At 45.1% G+C, this 14,317-nt stretch overlaps 1 protein-coding gene across 2 annotated transcripts in view; it reads left to right on the top strand.

Moving 5' to 3' along the window:
- The first annotated feature begins 7,865 nt into the window (after positions 1-7,865).
- Positions 7,866-14,317, top strand: part of Tmem131l (transmembrane 131 like) — a 136,280-nt gene continuing 129,828 nt past the window's right edge. Inside the window, exons 1-2 of one of the 2 annotated variants that reach the window (XM_051199446.1) lie at positions 7,866-8,061; positions 8,651-8,721. In XM_051199446.1, coding sequence (XP_051055403.1) covers positions 7,938-8,061; positions 8,651-8,721 — 195 coding nt within the window. In that variant the 5' untranslated portion in view covers positions 7,866-7,937. The remainder of the gene's footprint in view (positions 8,062-8,650; positions 8,722-14,317) is intronic. The other variant, XM_051199445.1, reaches the window with a different exon arrangement.

Raw genomic sequence — 14,317 nt, 5'->3', positions numbered from 1 at the left:
GCCACTGTTGGCGGTGGGGTTGCCTCAGGTTGTGTCTCTGCACGTCCTGTTTGGCTGCTGTGTTCTCCCTAAGCTGACAGGCTGTTTCTCCACCCATGGGCAGTGGCCAACCAGGGTGTGAAGATCCAGTCAAATGGAATTAGTTTTCTGTGCAGGCGAGAAATTAGTGAGGACTAATCGTGACCTGAAGCTTCTATTCTGATGGAAGCATGGAGTGGGTGTGTTTAAAGGGGTGCGGAATTAAGATGTCATATTCTGTTGTCCTGTGAGGATGTTCTTCTCAGTAACTCAGTGGGTAATCTATAGGGCATACTTTTATTTTTTTACACACATACGGCCGGGGGGGGGGGCATGGCGGGGAGATTAGTGAGCAGACAGGGGAGAGGGGGGAGAGGGGGGAGAGGGGGAGAAAGAGAGGAGAGAGGAAAGAATGAGTGTGTGTGTGCATGAGAGAGAGAGAGAGAGAGAGAGAGAGAAAGAGAGAGAAATCCTGGCATATTGGAAGAGTAAGGGCTAGATTGCATGGGTTTGAATCCTAGCTCTGATGTTTAGTTCCATGACAGAGGGGGGTTCTCTTAATCCCTGCCTAGGTGAGCATTTGCTCCTTTCACGGTCACTGACAGGACATTCTGTTGTTTTATTTTATTCAGGTATATGCTACATATCCAAGATGTCATCTATTTGTTGTTTATTTATTTGTTTAGAGGTGGGGAATTACTCTGATATCTAGATTGATCTCAAACCTCTGGGCTGAAATGATCCCCCACAGCCTGCTGCAGCTGGAACGTTAGGCAAGGGACACTGCTCTTTTCTGCTCTTGTTAGATTTTGAAAAGAGACAGCGATCACAGGAAGATGGGCTGATCAAAGCTTACCTGAGGTATTTCTTTTTGGTTGGTGGTCAGTTGTAGATAGCCTTTGGAGGCACAGTAAGGAAGCCTTATCCAGGCCAGCGTGATGGAGAACTGAAGTGTGGGGCATCTGTGAAGGTCATAGTGTCTGTGGGCCTGGCATTGACTCGGTGCCATCCTTTTAGGAGCCACACCTCTTCTCCTGCAGCGCCTGTCTAAATGCACAGGCTTTGCCTTCTTCAGACCTCTGCTTTAGATTCATTTTATTAACTTTGCCAAGAGCTTGGCTGAACTGAAAAAGAACTGAAAAAGAAAAGAAAAAGTTTTCCTACATTGCTCCTTCTTCTTAAGATCTGACTCCCAATGCTGAACCAGCAGGTTGTTATTTGAACTTCATGTGCCAAATCTAACATGACTGTAATTTGAAAGCACGCAGACCCAGGAAGCTGTGAAATTGCTCTACATGGTAGATTATGATTGATGAATTTTAAATGCAGGTTTTTGCTTTTAAGCTATCAGGTTAGGACAGAAAACCACTCAAGGATAGAAGTGGAAAGGACCTTAGAGGTTGTAGCATTCTATGACTCATAAAGTGCCATAAAGCCTGTAAAGCATGTTACAGGGAGATTACTCAGATGGCTACGTCTGATAAGTGGTCATTTAGCTCAGGGGCTGGTGTACAGTGAGTCTGGAGAGCCCCTGGTACAGCTACAGTTAGAGAAGTTAATTCAGAGAGTATACATGGATTACTTAGTTACAGGGCAAGAAGAAAACCCCCATCACTGGTGCTCAGTATAGCGTTGCTTCTGGGACCATAGAACATTCAATAGCCAGAAACTGTCTCTGTGGTTTTGATATTATCTTAAAAAATTTGCTACATCACTGGTGCCATGGTGCCTTTTGTTTAATATTTCTAATTACATGGTTTTATTTTTGTTGTTGTTGTTGTTGTTCTTAAATTTGCACCCAGAGCCTTAAGGATGCCAAGGCATGTGCTCAACCACTGGGCTATATATCATTCAGCTCCATCTGGTTACATACCTTCAAATGATCACTGTTACAACAGTGGTTAGCATTAACCATCTGTCCATTTGAGGATGTTAAGGAGTATTGCCCCATTGTTCAAAAGTATAGATTAAGAACTTGTTCTGAGTTCTAGTATTGCCTTTATGACTTATGACACCTTTCTTATCTGTTTGCCAAATGTCAGTACCTCCTCCAATTCATTTGTGGTAGTGTTCGGAGGTGGCACTTTGAGAAGTGATTAGGTCATGAGGGTTGTTATAATTTGAATATGAAATGCCCCGCAGGCTCCTGAGTAGGTCCCCAACTAGTGCTGCTGTTTGGGGAGGTTATGGAACCTTTAGGAGCTGGAGCCTAGCCTCTCAAGTTGTTTCTGCCAGATAACCTGCTACAGTGGTGAGAAAAATCACTAACATAAAGGAGGAACCCTAATGAATGGGATTAGTGCCTTGTAAGGGAGACCTCAGAGAACTTCCTTGCTGCTTCTATGACGAAAAGACATCAAACAGATAGGATATATGAACTAGGAGTTGGGTCTTCATCAGACATGGGATCTATGCTGACTCCTCCCTCCAGAACTGTGGGGAAGCAATCTCTGTCATTTAAAAATCAACCAGTCAAGTTTTTTGATACAGCAACCTGAACAGACTAAGACACTGTGTAAAATGGTAATAATATAAGAGCCTATGTCCTATGGGGGTTATTGGAAGTATGGAATAACTTACAGGCATAGTGCTTAGGACAGGGCTGGCATGTCCTAAATTCTTCATGAGCATTTCTAACATCAGTTCTCAGAGCAGCAGTTGAGTTACTGTACTTGAAGATTTAAATGGTGATGGAGTTGAAAAAGTAGGTAGCATTTCTTCTACTTCCCAGAGTAGGGCTTGGTCTCATATTGAAGTTTATGTAGGATCTTGAATAATAGTTTCCCCAAGACCAGCTTACCAAGGCATTGCCTCAATTTTCTTGCAGCTCTTGGACAGTTTATCTTTTCCAAGATTAAGGAAGAAAAACAAACAGGGATGGCAGTGTGGGGATCCATACATTTTGATTTCCCAAGTAGATAATTTCAGTCACAAAGTGAAACTAATTAAGTTAATGTATTTTCTGTCTTAGCTGTTTATATGGGTAACTATTAGTAGACCATGAGCCAGCATGCACAGAGGTCCATAGAGGGACAAGGTCTGTATGTTCAGATATATGGAGACTCAAAAGAAAGATGACAGATTTTTTACTGAATTTTACCTTGCCTGTAATTTATCACTAGAATAGCATGTGGGTGGGCCATCTTGTAACTAGTTGCAGCTTGTTCCATAAGCTTATCAACTATAGCTGGGTCTTCATAGGGTTTTCTAAATATACTACAAATATCCCATATCTAGTAGAATTAAAATCTGATTTAAAAAGGGGTGGGGTTCTAATCTATGTTCTTGTCTCTTTGTCCTCAAGAGACAGGATGGTAAAGTGAGTAAGAGGTAGGGTATGAAGAAGGTCGTTCCCACCATCCCCATCCTTAGTTACTAAATAAAATAAGGATCACAGTGCTAGTTCTGTCTGGTTCTTCTGAAGTCTCCAAGACCTGTAGACAGAAAATACAAGGGCTCAAATATAGACTCAATACTAGTGGGCTTTGGACCATGAAGACCACTGAACCACAGTGCTGGTTACTGGAAAAGCCAGGAGAAGTGGTCAGAAGGTCGGCAGGGATAGGTCTCCCATACTTCCTACAGGACAATCTTACTCGAACATAACATTCTGTTCTACTACAGGAAACTACTGGAGAACTTCACGCATAACCTGAGCTCTATTTTTAATTGGCCATTCTGGCTTGTGTACAACTGAGATGTAAGGAGATGGAAGCAGAGAGAACAGTAAAAGGACTTATAGGTACCTGCATGAGAGAGTGAGGAGCATGTACTGGAGTAACAAGGATGGTGGAAAGGCAAGGCATGGGAAATATTCTGGAGGTAGACACGTTCGTTTGTTTTGTTTTTTGATAAATTCAAAGAATATAAAGGAGAATAATTAAATATGACTCCTGGAAAGTAATTAAATATGATTCAAGGAACTAGGTAGATGGTGGTACCATTAACTTGAACTTAAGAAGACCAGGGAGTAATATGTTTGGATAGATGGAATTAAGAATTTGAGACACTAGGTTTGAGATACATGTAACACAATGAGCTATTATTGATGACAAGCAGGTGGTTGCATTAAGAGTGTGAAACTTCCAGTTGGGCTAAATTTTTGAGACTCATCTCCTTAGACAATAGTGTCACAGGGCTATATGAGTCCATTCAGAGAGGACATGAAGGGTGTAAAAGCTTTAAAGGTTGGACATGGGAGGAAGAGGCTGCCAGGAAAGTTGCATAATGTCTTATTTTGTTTTTCACTGTTACCACAGACTACTACAGACTGGGCAGTTTATAAAGAAAAGAAACCTTTCCCTCTCTTTCCCTCTCCCTCTCTCCCTCACCCCTCCCCCTCTTCTTTCTCTTTTGTTTTTTGGCCTCAAACTCTCTGAGATCCACTTGCCTCTGTCTCCCAAATGCCTGGATTAAAGGTATTCACTACCACTGCCTGGCCAAAAGAAACTTATTTCTAACAACTTAGAAACTTGGGAAATCTTAATATACCCAGTTTGTGCATTCGATGAGGACCTTCTTACAGGGCAGCCTGGAGGCTTCAGGAGGTAAAATGGGGTAAAGTTATAGCCCAGGGGCTAAGGATGTGGCTCAGCAGGTAATGACAATTGCCTCTAAGGCCTGTATAGTTCAAGCCCTAGAATCCATGTGGTGGAAAAAAAGAGTGACTTTGTGGGTTGGCCTTTAAGCCATGCACACATACACTCACACATACACACACACAAATAAATACATGTAAAAATAATTCTAGCCAGGTGGTGGTGGCACGTGCCTTTAATACCTTTAATACTAGCACTTGGGAGACAGAGGCAGGCAGATAGATCTTTGTGAGTTCTGAGGCCACCTTGATCTACAGAGTGAGTTCCAAGAGGGCCAGGACTACACGGAGAAACCCTGTCTCCAAAAAAGCCAGATAATAATGATAATAATTCTAAAGAAAGTCCTAGCAAGAAAAGTACCTTTGAGTCAGGGGGCATTTTGCATCTCAGGAATACAGTACCATAGGTTTCTACCCCACTGTGGACATTTCCTTCTAGCCAGAGCAGAAGCTTGGATCCCAGTTGTGGTGGGTGCTTAGTGAAACTCTTGGTCTTGTTTCATTGGGGTGAGGCCTAAAAGTGATAGACAGATGGGTCAGCAGAAGGCTGCTATGTACACATGAATTATCCCAATGTTTGAGTGGTAAATGGTATGATAATAAATAGGTAATTCATGCATTTGAAGCATTATTACCGAATTTAACACTTTATGGGTGTGACACACCTCCACAAAGGAAATAAATAGTAACACAATTTCCATCATTTATTGAGCACCTAATGGTAGATGTTTACCGTGCTTTATTTCCTTTTGTCTTCACAGTCCCTCTCTGACTTTGCATGTCTAATATTCTCTAGATTAGAGGTTAGGGTGGTTGGGGCTTACCACGTGAGTCAAGTTTATGTAGGATATGTTGAGACACAATTTGTATATAGATTTGCTTTTCACCTGCACTAAATTTTTTAAAAGGGTTAAAAACATTGTTAACATCATGAATATTTCAAAACGAGAATCAATTATTTTGTTATTGCAGTTTCATGGTGTTAGGGATTAAAGCCAGGGTCTTGTGGGTGGTGGAAGGGCCCTACCACTGAGCCACATCCCTAGCCTGCTTTTCCTTTTTAATTTTGGGACAAAGTCTCACACAACTGCCTATGTGGTCTCTGCATGAACTCTGTTGCCTACAGGATGGCCTTGAGGGCTCTCTATCCTCCTGCCTCAGCATTTCTAGTAGCCAGAATTTTGTTGTTATTGTTTTTTGCTTTGGTTTTAGCTTATGATGTAGATTTAACTGAAAAAAAAAAAACATAGTTAAATAAAAGGAATAAAGATTTTTCTCAAATTCTTAGCTCTAATAGTCTGTGACCCACTACAGTTGACAAGAGGGACATCATAAACACAGCACAAATACACAGGTATCATCTTTTAAAAACAACGCTACTTTAAAGCTTGGAAGCTGTTTGAGGGCCATAACTTTCCTGTTGTTCGTGAGTCAGCATGAACCATGCCTCCAGAGAGGGCTAAGTGGGTCAGATTTATCTAAGAAGACAGCTGTGTGATCCTGTACCCTTCTCTAGCCTTATGGCACTGCAGATACATGCTTCTGGCTTGGTGAACAACAGTCAGCTAGCATTACCCTCTTGGTAAAGACCTCAACGTGAAAATATCAGGCTGCCCTGAAAAGCTTTTGGTAGGAGAATGAGAGCACACTCAAATGTGGCCTACAGCAATATTCCTGTCTTAATTCTTCTTTTTAGTTGAGACTTAGTAAAGGTAAAATTAGTAAAAAGGTAAAATAATTTAAAATTCTGTGTTTTCATTGTGACTTTTAAATTAAACCTGCTGTCAATGCTTGCTTGCTTTCTTAGTATAGATTTAAAATTAGTATACAGTAAATACATAGGCCTTCAAGGGAACTTTTCATTGGAAACAAACTGAAAACACCTAACGTGAACTATGCAAGTGTGGATTTTGTAGTGCTGTGAATTGAACCCAGAGCCCACATGCTAGGCAGGCTCAGCCCAGTGTATATTCCTTTCTTTTTCTGAGGCCCTATAACACAGCGTGGGAATCCCAGTGTCCAAGGGGCAACTATAAACCCAGTGAAAGAAGAGGAAAAAAAGGGTCACAATGGGATGAGACCTGAGATCCGTGGTAGTGACGATCCAGGGAATCTAGGGAAAAAGTAAACAATTGCAGTTGTTCAAGTTGGGCCAAACAAAGTGACTTTTTTTATGTGGACATTTGCTTTTTATCAAATTTTAAGCCTGGCAAAGAAATCTGATGGTTTAATCTCAGAGTTATATCCAGGCATCGAGATTAGGTCCATCGTTCCTTTTGTCCTTCTCCAGCATCTGAACTGCTGTATGACCACGTTTTTCCATAGTCTAGACTGGAAGGCACCAGAAGCAATTAAGCATTAGATCAATGTAAGCAGGCAGGTGTGCGCCATCATGTCCCTTCTTTATCCTGCACAGCTCACACTCTGAATTTCATACAAGCTACGTTTGCTGCACACAGCAAATCAACTTAAAACAGAGTCAGAAAATATGTTTCCAAGTATGACTTACACGGCTTATTAACGTTGGAAATGGGAAGGCGACCACACACTTCAATTACATTTAGTTGACTCGCTCACTTTTGCAGTCTAATTCCGAAGGTGGGAACATTTATTTGCAGGGTCTCTGAAGGTCTAAACTACAATGAAGCTCTCCCACCTGTCTCTATTTGGACGGTCTCCACAGAGGGTGCCGAGCACATTACCGCCACGCGGCGCTGAGGTCAGCCTCTAGGGTGTTGGGAGAGCCTTTTATTCTAAATTACAGACCTCGCAGCCACCGGATATCCTCGCTGCATAACTGGCAGTAGCTATGCGGCTGCACTCGCGTTTCCTGACAACCACAGCATTATTTCCACTAATATCCTGTTCAAGGCCTCGCGCTGGGCTACGATTCATTCTCAGGACCCCCTCGCCCGGGGTTACTGTCCCCACCGCTACGCGGGTGTCACCAACAAAGAGAACCCCAGAGAGTTCACACGAGCACCCTCTCCCTGTGAGCCGCAAGTCCCATCCCCCGGAGTTGAGCTGCTAGGGGCCCTCGGGCACGTGCTGCGCGCCGCGAGCGTTCGCATTGTCCTCGTCCCTCCGCTCCCCGCCGCGTTCCACCCCCCGCCCCCTTCTATCTGCGCGGCACACACGCTCCGGAGCAAGCGGAGCGCGGGCGCTGAGCAGCAGTCCAACAGCTGCGGGGGCGGGACCAACAGGGGGCGGGGCCGGAGGCGGGGCGGGGCCAGGGCGCGGGGGCGGGCCCGGGGCGCGGCTAGGCGGCCGCGGCGCCAGCAAGCGAGAGAACGAGATCGCTGCGAGCGCGGCGAGCACCAGCATGGCGGGGCTCCGGCGCCCGCAGTCCGGCGCCTACCGCCGCACGGCCGCTGCCGTGAACCTTCTGCTGGGCGTCTTCCAGGTCCTGTTGTCCTGCTGCCGTCCGGGAGGGGCTCAGGGACAAGGTCAGCCCGTCGTCGGGGCTGGCTGTCCTCGCCGCCCCGCCCCCCCTTTCTTTTAGGGAACTGTTGAAATCTGTGAGGGATCGCGGAGGAAGGGGACCCGGGAGGCTGGGGAAGACGGGCTGCTGCAGTCCTGCGACCGCAGCATCCTCTCGGCGGCCCTAGGCCGGACCAGGAGCGAGCAGCGCGGGGCTTGGGGACCGCTAGCCGCGCGCGCCCCGGAGCCTTTGTGCGCGGGCCCCTGCGCCCCGGGCGCATCCCCCGCTTTGTGTGGCGCGCGGGTGCCTCGCCGCGCCCGGCTTCCTGCAGCTTTGTTCCCCCAGCCCGGTGGCCTGGGGATCGCCGTGCCTCGTGAGGCGGCCTCGTCCCCTAGTACGGACCAAACCCGCATGCCCTCGCCCCCTCGACCCGGGGGGCCCGCCGACTGGACATTGTATTTGCATCCTCGGCTCACTCCTCGGGTGGCCTCCGCTGCGAGAGGAGAAGGAGACTTGTTTGGGGCAGGCGGGTGGCACGGGGGACGGGCGAGGAAACAGGAAGCGTTTCTTTTCCTTGCATTACAAACGCGGTGTGTTTTTTGGTGTCCGTGCAGCGATTGAGCCCTTGCCGAACGTGGTGGAGCTGTGGCAGGCAGAAGAAGGGGAACTCCTGCTGCCCACTCAGGTGAGGAGGACCAGGTGACAGGGCGGGTGTAGGCGTACGAGGGAGGAGAGGCCTGGAGGCAGCCGGCCTTCCCCTAGTGGCACCGAAGCGTTCGGGTCACTTTGCAAGGCAAATAAACGGTCGTGCCGAGCCTGAACACCTGGCAACGGTGGCCCTTCGGCCTCCTCCTGCGCCATGTGACAGGGTGTGAGTCAGGCCCGCCCCAAGTTCAGAAGGTGGATGCCCAGACCATCTCAGCAGGGTTGTGTGTCTCCCTGCTTTGCTCCTGGCTAGTGGTCCAGGGTGGGCAGAGGACTTGGTTCTGGGTCTGCACTGCTGTCTCTAATCAAGCGGGTGTGGTGTGGATGGCAAGTAGCTGGAGGGTTGAACACAATGGGAATATTGATTTCATAAATGTTAGTGAGTGGTGCCTGCCATTAGCCTAAGTAGCTTTGGGATGAAGAAGTGACTTTAAAGGAGTATACTCTTGGATTTTCTCCAAATGTCTTTAATTCCTATTAGAATACACCCACTGAAGAACCTGAATTTCAGGTTTTTTCAACCCCCCCCCCCCGTGATATAATGATTACATGTGGAAAAATAATTGCTATCGTTTTATTGGGAATCTGTAGCATAGAGGGCTTCAGGCTGCAACGGATGGGATGTTGCAAAGCTTTTGTCTTGAATAGGATGTTTCAGTTATGCAAGAAATTCTCATTGACTTGCAGAAGGCACCCATTCAAATGTAATTTTGATGACTGTTTTCATTAGCAGTGCAGTGGAGACCCAGAATGCGGGGTGGGGGTGGGGTGGGGGGGTGTTGTTGAATGGTAGAAGAATAACTTACATGTGGTAAATTTCAAAGTGTTTTTTACTGTTTATGCTGGTGGCAGCATTAAAATCAGAGTGTTGAACTGAAACTTCTCTAAGTCTCCAGGTTTATCTTTCTTCCCAAGTGAAGCCTTGACAGTACTGGCTTTGAGATATTTGGAATATTCATTTGACCAGGGCTAATAAATAACAGCTGATAGGCAGAGAGGTGATTTTCTTTTAGAAAACAATTTCCCAGATCATTTCTGAAGGCCAGGAGGCTGCAGGAGACCCACCTTTTGAGAGGAAGCCCCTCCAACAAGTAGTCTTTCTTCTAAAAGTGTATTACCAAATGGATTTTTTTTTACCCTTGATTCTAAATAATCCATGTTTTGAAAGAAGGGGTGTGGGTGTGGGACAGACAAACAAAATCCAAAGTTGTCAAAATCATTCCTAGTCTTAGCTGAGAACCAAACGAAGCACATGGTATGTTTACTTTAAGTAGTCATATTTTGTGAATATCAATTGCTTTTAACAGTGGCATGAGTGGCCTTTGAGCCAGAGAATTCTGAATGTCATCTCTGGTCTCTACCAGATACTTTCACTGCCACCATGTCATTGTCACTGTCCCTTTTGTGGGTGTTTTTCTTTTCTGTTTTAAATTTTAAAACAAGGTCTTGCAGTATTGCCTCAGGTTTCTACACTCAAGCCATCTCAAGCCATCTTCCTGTTTCATCCCTCAGCTGCAGCTACAAGAAAATATGTCTTCCATAGGACCTGGCTCCAACCACCAGATTTACCAAATGAGATTGTCTTCAAGTATTCCTGGGAAGGTTCTTCCCAGCTTAAGATGTACAGATTTGCCTTTGCATTTTGGCTCAATTGAAGTCTCCTTGTCTTAACTGGGTAGTGACAGAATCCATCCTAGACAGAAAATAGATTATAGACATTGTTTATTTCTGCCTTCGTGAAAGCTATATTCTTTGTGCCCAGGAATGGAAATAGCAAGGCCTATGATAACATTACTTCATCTATAGGCTCAAAAGTTATTTTTTATAAAATGCCCAGTTTCTGGCTTGATTTTACTTTATTTGCATAGTGTAGTTTGTTCTAAAAATGGTTAAGGTGGAGAAGGGGTCATTCCAGAATACTCACCATAGAGAGAGACATTGATAGCTAAGGTGTTTTAACCAATGCTGTGGTGAAAGTGAAACTAATATTCACAATAATTTTCTTCATATATCATCTCTGTATGTGTGCCCTTGAGATATTGTACCACTGTGCATATGCCTGAGCAGGGATGAAGGATGTGTGTGTCTTAGATACAGGGTGTTCTGAAAAAGGTCATTTGGAAGGAATTCTTTCCAAGGAATTTAGAATTATTTCCAGAAGGTTTCCTTGTGTATGTCATAAGAGTCTGTGGAGAATATTTATAGGTGTCATGTCAGGAAGACTAAAAGGCTTTGGAACCTAAAAGTTGTCCATGAGAGGTAAACATCAGGATGCACTTAAGGAACAATCGATCTGCCCAATATTGATTATTTATACAGAAGTGTTTTTTTCCTTTTAATTTTTCTGAGTGATTAAGAACTTGTAACTCATTCATTAATTGTTCCAAGCTGCCAGACCCTCTTGTCTCTGTCTAGGTATGAATCTTACCAGTTCACCCTTGTTGTTGTAGTTATTGTTGTTAGAGATTAAGCCCAGGACCTTGCATGTGCTAAATAAACACGTGTTTTAGTCACTGGGCTATATCTGGGCCCAACATACCTCTGTTACCAGCTTTCACACCTTCAGAGTTGGGTATTTTTCATACTAATTTTACAGGCGTTCCCGAGGATGACCTTAGAACTTAATGATCCAGGTTGCTTGTCATCTTGGTGGTTTCTTAGCCAACTCATAAGCTCTGTCACTGGAAAATGTAAACACTTTGCCTTGCTGAAGGGGCTGTACCAGGGCAGATAACAGTATGATGGGCTTTGTGGTTAAGCGGACATTGATGTTTTTTTGTGGTGTGTTTGTGTGTGTCCTGAGGAAGGGACCCAGTGTGTGTGTGTGTGTGTGTGTGTGTGTGTGTGTGTCCGTCCTGAGGATGGGACCCAGAGCCTTGTGCTTGCTAGGCAAGTGGTAGCAATGAACTATATTGCCCATCCCTATTTATATATTTTTGTTATGTAGTCTCCTGTTAGGAAATTATTTGGTATAGTAACATGAAAAATTATTATCAGGCATATTTGGCTTTATTGTTAGAGTTACAGATCTTTCCCCCATCCTCTGATTATACAGCACCTGAATCCAAAGTAGTGTTGATAAAGAAATCACACATCTTTTCATTAGCTGTTTAGTGGTAGCTTTGTGTGCCTTAGTGACCCAGGTGTATGTAGGGTGATGTTCCCTTGATCTGTGATGGCCTTTGGGGTTCAGCAGTCTGACCTTGTTTCTTTCTCCTGTCACTTCTTGGGACACTCTCTAGATTGGCACTGGATCCGCTGAGTCCAGTGTGCTGTCAGTGGTGTGTGTGAGCCATAGATGTTGACTATAAGGGCACCTTATGTCTGGGTCCTTTGTGAGTCTCTTGGATTTCATGCTATCGCCATCATCTCCTCCTTTTTTGCATTTCTTGTCCTGTTTTGTTTTTCTTTGCTTCTGTGTGCTATGTTGTCTCAACTTGGTTTCCATACATGAATCTGGTTGCTGAGGTTTGAGAGCTCTGCTGTGACCACAATATTCCCTATGTAGTGGACATTCAATAGTCACACATGATGCCATTGGAGGAGAGGCAGTTGTCATGTCTGGCCCCACTTTATTATTTGTGAAGTTACTCAGTCCTGAAGTTCACAGATGAAATGCCTAAGTGTGCATTGTTGTGTTATTGTGAGAACTGCATTTGTTTTGACTTAAGCAGGTGTCCCAGTCTGCATGGGATCACTCCTGAATCATTTCTGAGAGCAGAAATGGAGAGGCAGGATCTAGCATGGGGCCTTGGTGGGATGGAGTGGGATGGGTGGGATGGGTGGCCCCGCCCAGCATTGGCACAGCACAGCTGAACCTCTCCGATTTAGAGACAAAGAAGAAAATCTTATCTTTAAAAATTCCATGTCTTGTTGGCAGAATAGTGAAAGCAGAAACAGTACAGTGAACATCTATTTGTTTGTTGTAATCTCAGGTACAGTATTATGTAATAGCATGCAACTCTGGTCAGTGAATCATTAACTAGTTCTTTTTGACAGAGATTTATTTTTGGCTTAATCTCCTTCTGTCAACACTGAAAAATAATAACAAACATGGGTTGAGAACTGCCAGCACTGTGTGGTCTTCGCTCATATTCATACCCTGTAGTGTGTGACATGTTATTGCCTGATTTTATAACTGATGACAGTGAGGTACAATGCAGCTAAGTAAGTCACCCACTGCAATAAGAAAGTAGCAAAAAAACCAAAAGAAAAAAATGCTGGGCAGTGGTGCAACATGCCTTTAATCCCAGGAGGCAGAGGCAGGCAGATCTCGTGAGTTGGAGGCCAGCCTGGTCTGCAGAGTGAACTCCAGGACAGCCAAGGCTACATAGAGAAACCCTGTCTCGAGAAACAAAAATAAAAGCATAAACCAAAAATAAAAGAAAGTAGCAGAGGAGGATTTGAACGTAGGAAGTGTTTCGCCCCAGACCTGAGCTTTTTGCCAGTGCTGTGTTTCAGTACCTTCTGATCAGCACTGTGGTGGTGATTAAAGTGCCTATGTTGGAGGATAAGAACTTAAAAGTTCTATTTACATCTAGAGAAAGTTGCTTAGAAGTTTTCAACAATTCTGAGTACTAGAATCTAAGAGACAGCTGGACTGTGGTAAGCCTGCTGGCTAAGCACTGCTTCAGGGCAGATGGTTGTACAGTAAAACCAAAACACCTGCCCGTGTGGACTCTGCCGTCTACATAGAGGCACATGGATGATGAGAAGCACAGAAGTTCTAAGTGATGCAGTGTGTTTGAAGGGCATATGTGTTGTATGCAGACAGGAAGGTGCCATGATGGGAATGTTTGTTTTAGTTTAAGCCATCTATGTGTGCCACTTTGAAAAGATACTTGAGCCAGCCCTTGAAAGCAGCAAGTGATTGAAATAGCCAATGCAAGGGCCCTGGGGCGGCACGGGAGCTGGTAGGAATAAAGAGGATTTGATCTTGCTCTTTGAGAACTTGGTTCTCTCGAGCAGATAAAGCTGGCAATGCTTGGAACAGCCTTCAAGTGCCGGAACTCAAGAACTGAGAGAAGAGGCCAGTGTCTCCCAGAAGAATCACTTAAAGCCTTAGGCCAGGAGGGGCTCAACCCTGGGTATTACATGGTGGACATGTAGACCAGTTTCTACTCAGACTTTTAAAATTACAACCAGAGCCTGTTGGTCTGGAAGGAGGGGATGGGTGTGTCAGGTCTGTGCTGGGTTGCACTGGGCAGACCCTTCACACAGACCCTTCCTGAAAGATCTTGGAGTATGTCTCATGAACGGTGGGAGCTTTTGGAACACTTTCTGGTTTTTGAGATGACAGGGTCTCACTGTTAGTCCAGGCTGGTCTGGAAACTCTCTACCTTCTTGCCTCAGCCTTTGGGTCATCCTGAGCAGGGACACTGTAAGCTAGGCATACAATGGGCAGCAAGGAGTGATGTGGAAGAAGACTGGTACTGCTGTGAGGTTTGCAGGATGGAGTGGAGGTGTGTCTGTCAGCACAGCAAAAAGGACAGGCCTCAGGGGTATTGATGGTGGGCCACTGGACAGGACAGAGGAGAATGGCCAGATCTGAATTTCCAGTTGGCAGTAGAGGGTGG

Source organism: Phodopus roborovskii, unplaced genomic scaffold, assembly GCF_943737965.1.
Source record: "Phodopus roborovskii unplaced genomic scaffold, PHOROB, whole genome shotgun sequence".
Taxonomy (NCBI): Eukaryota; Metazoa; Chordata; class Mammalia; order Rodentia; family Cricetidae; genus Phodopus; species Phodopus roborovskii.
Note: the sequence above shows the minus strand (reverse complement) of the source record. Positions and strands in the feature narration are given on the sequence as shown.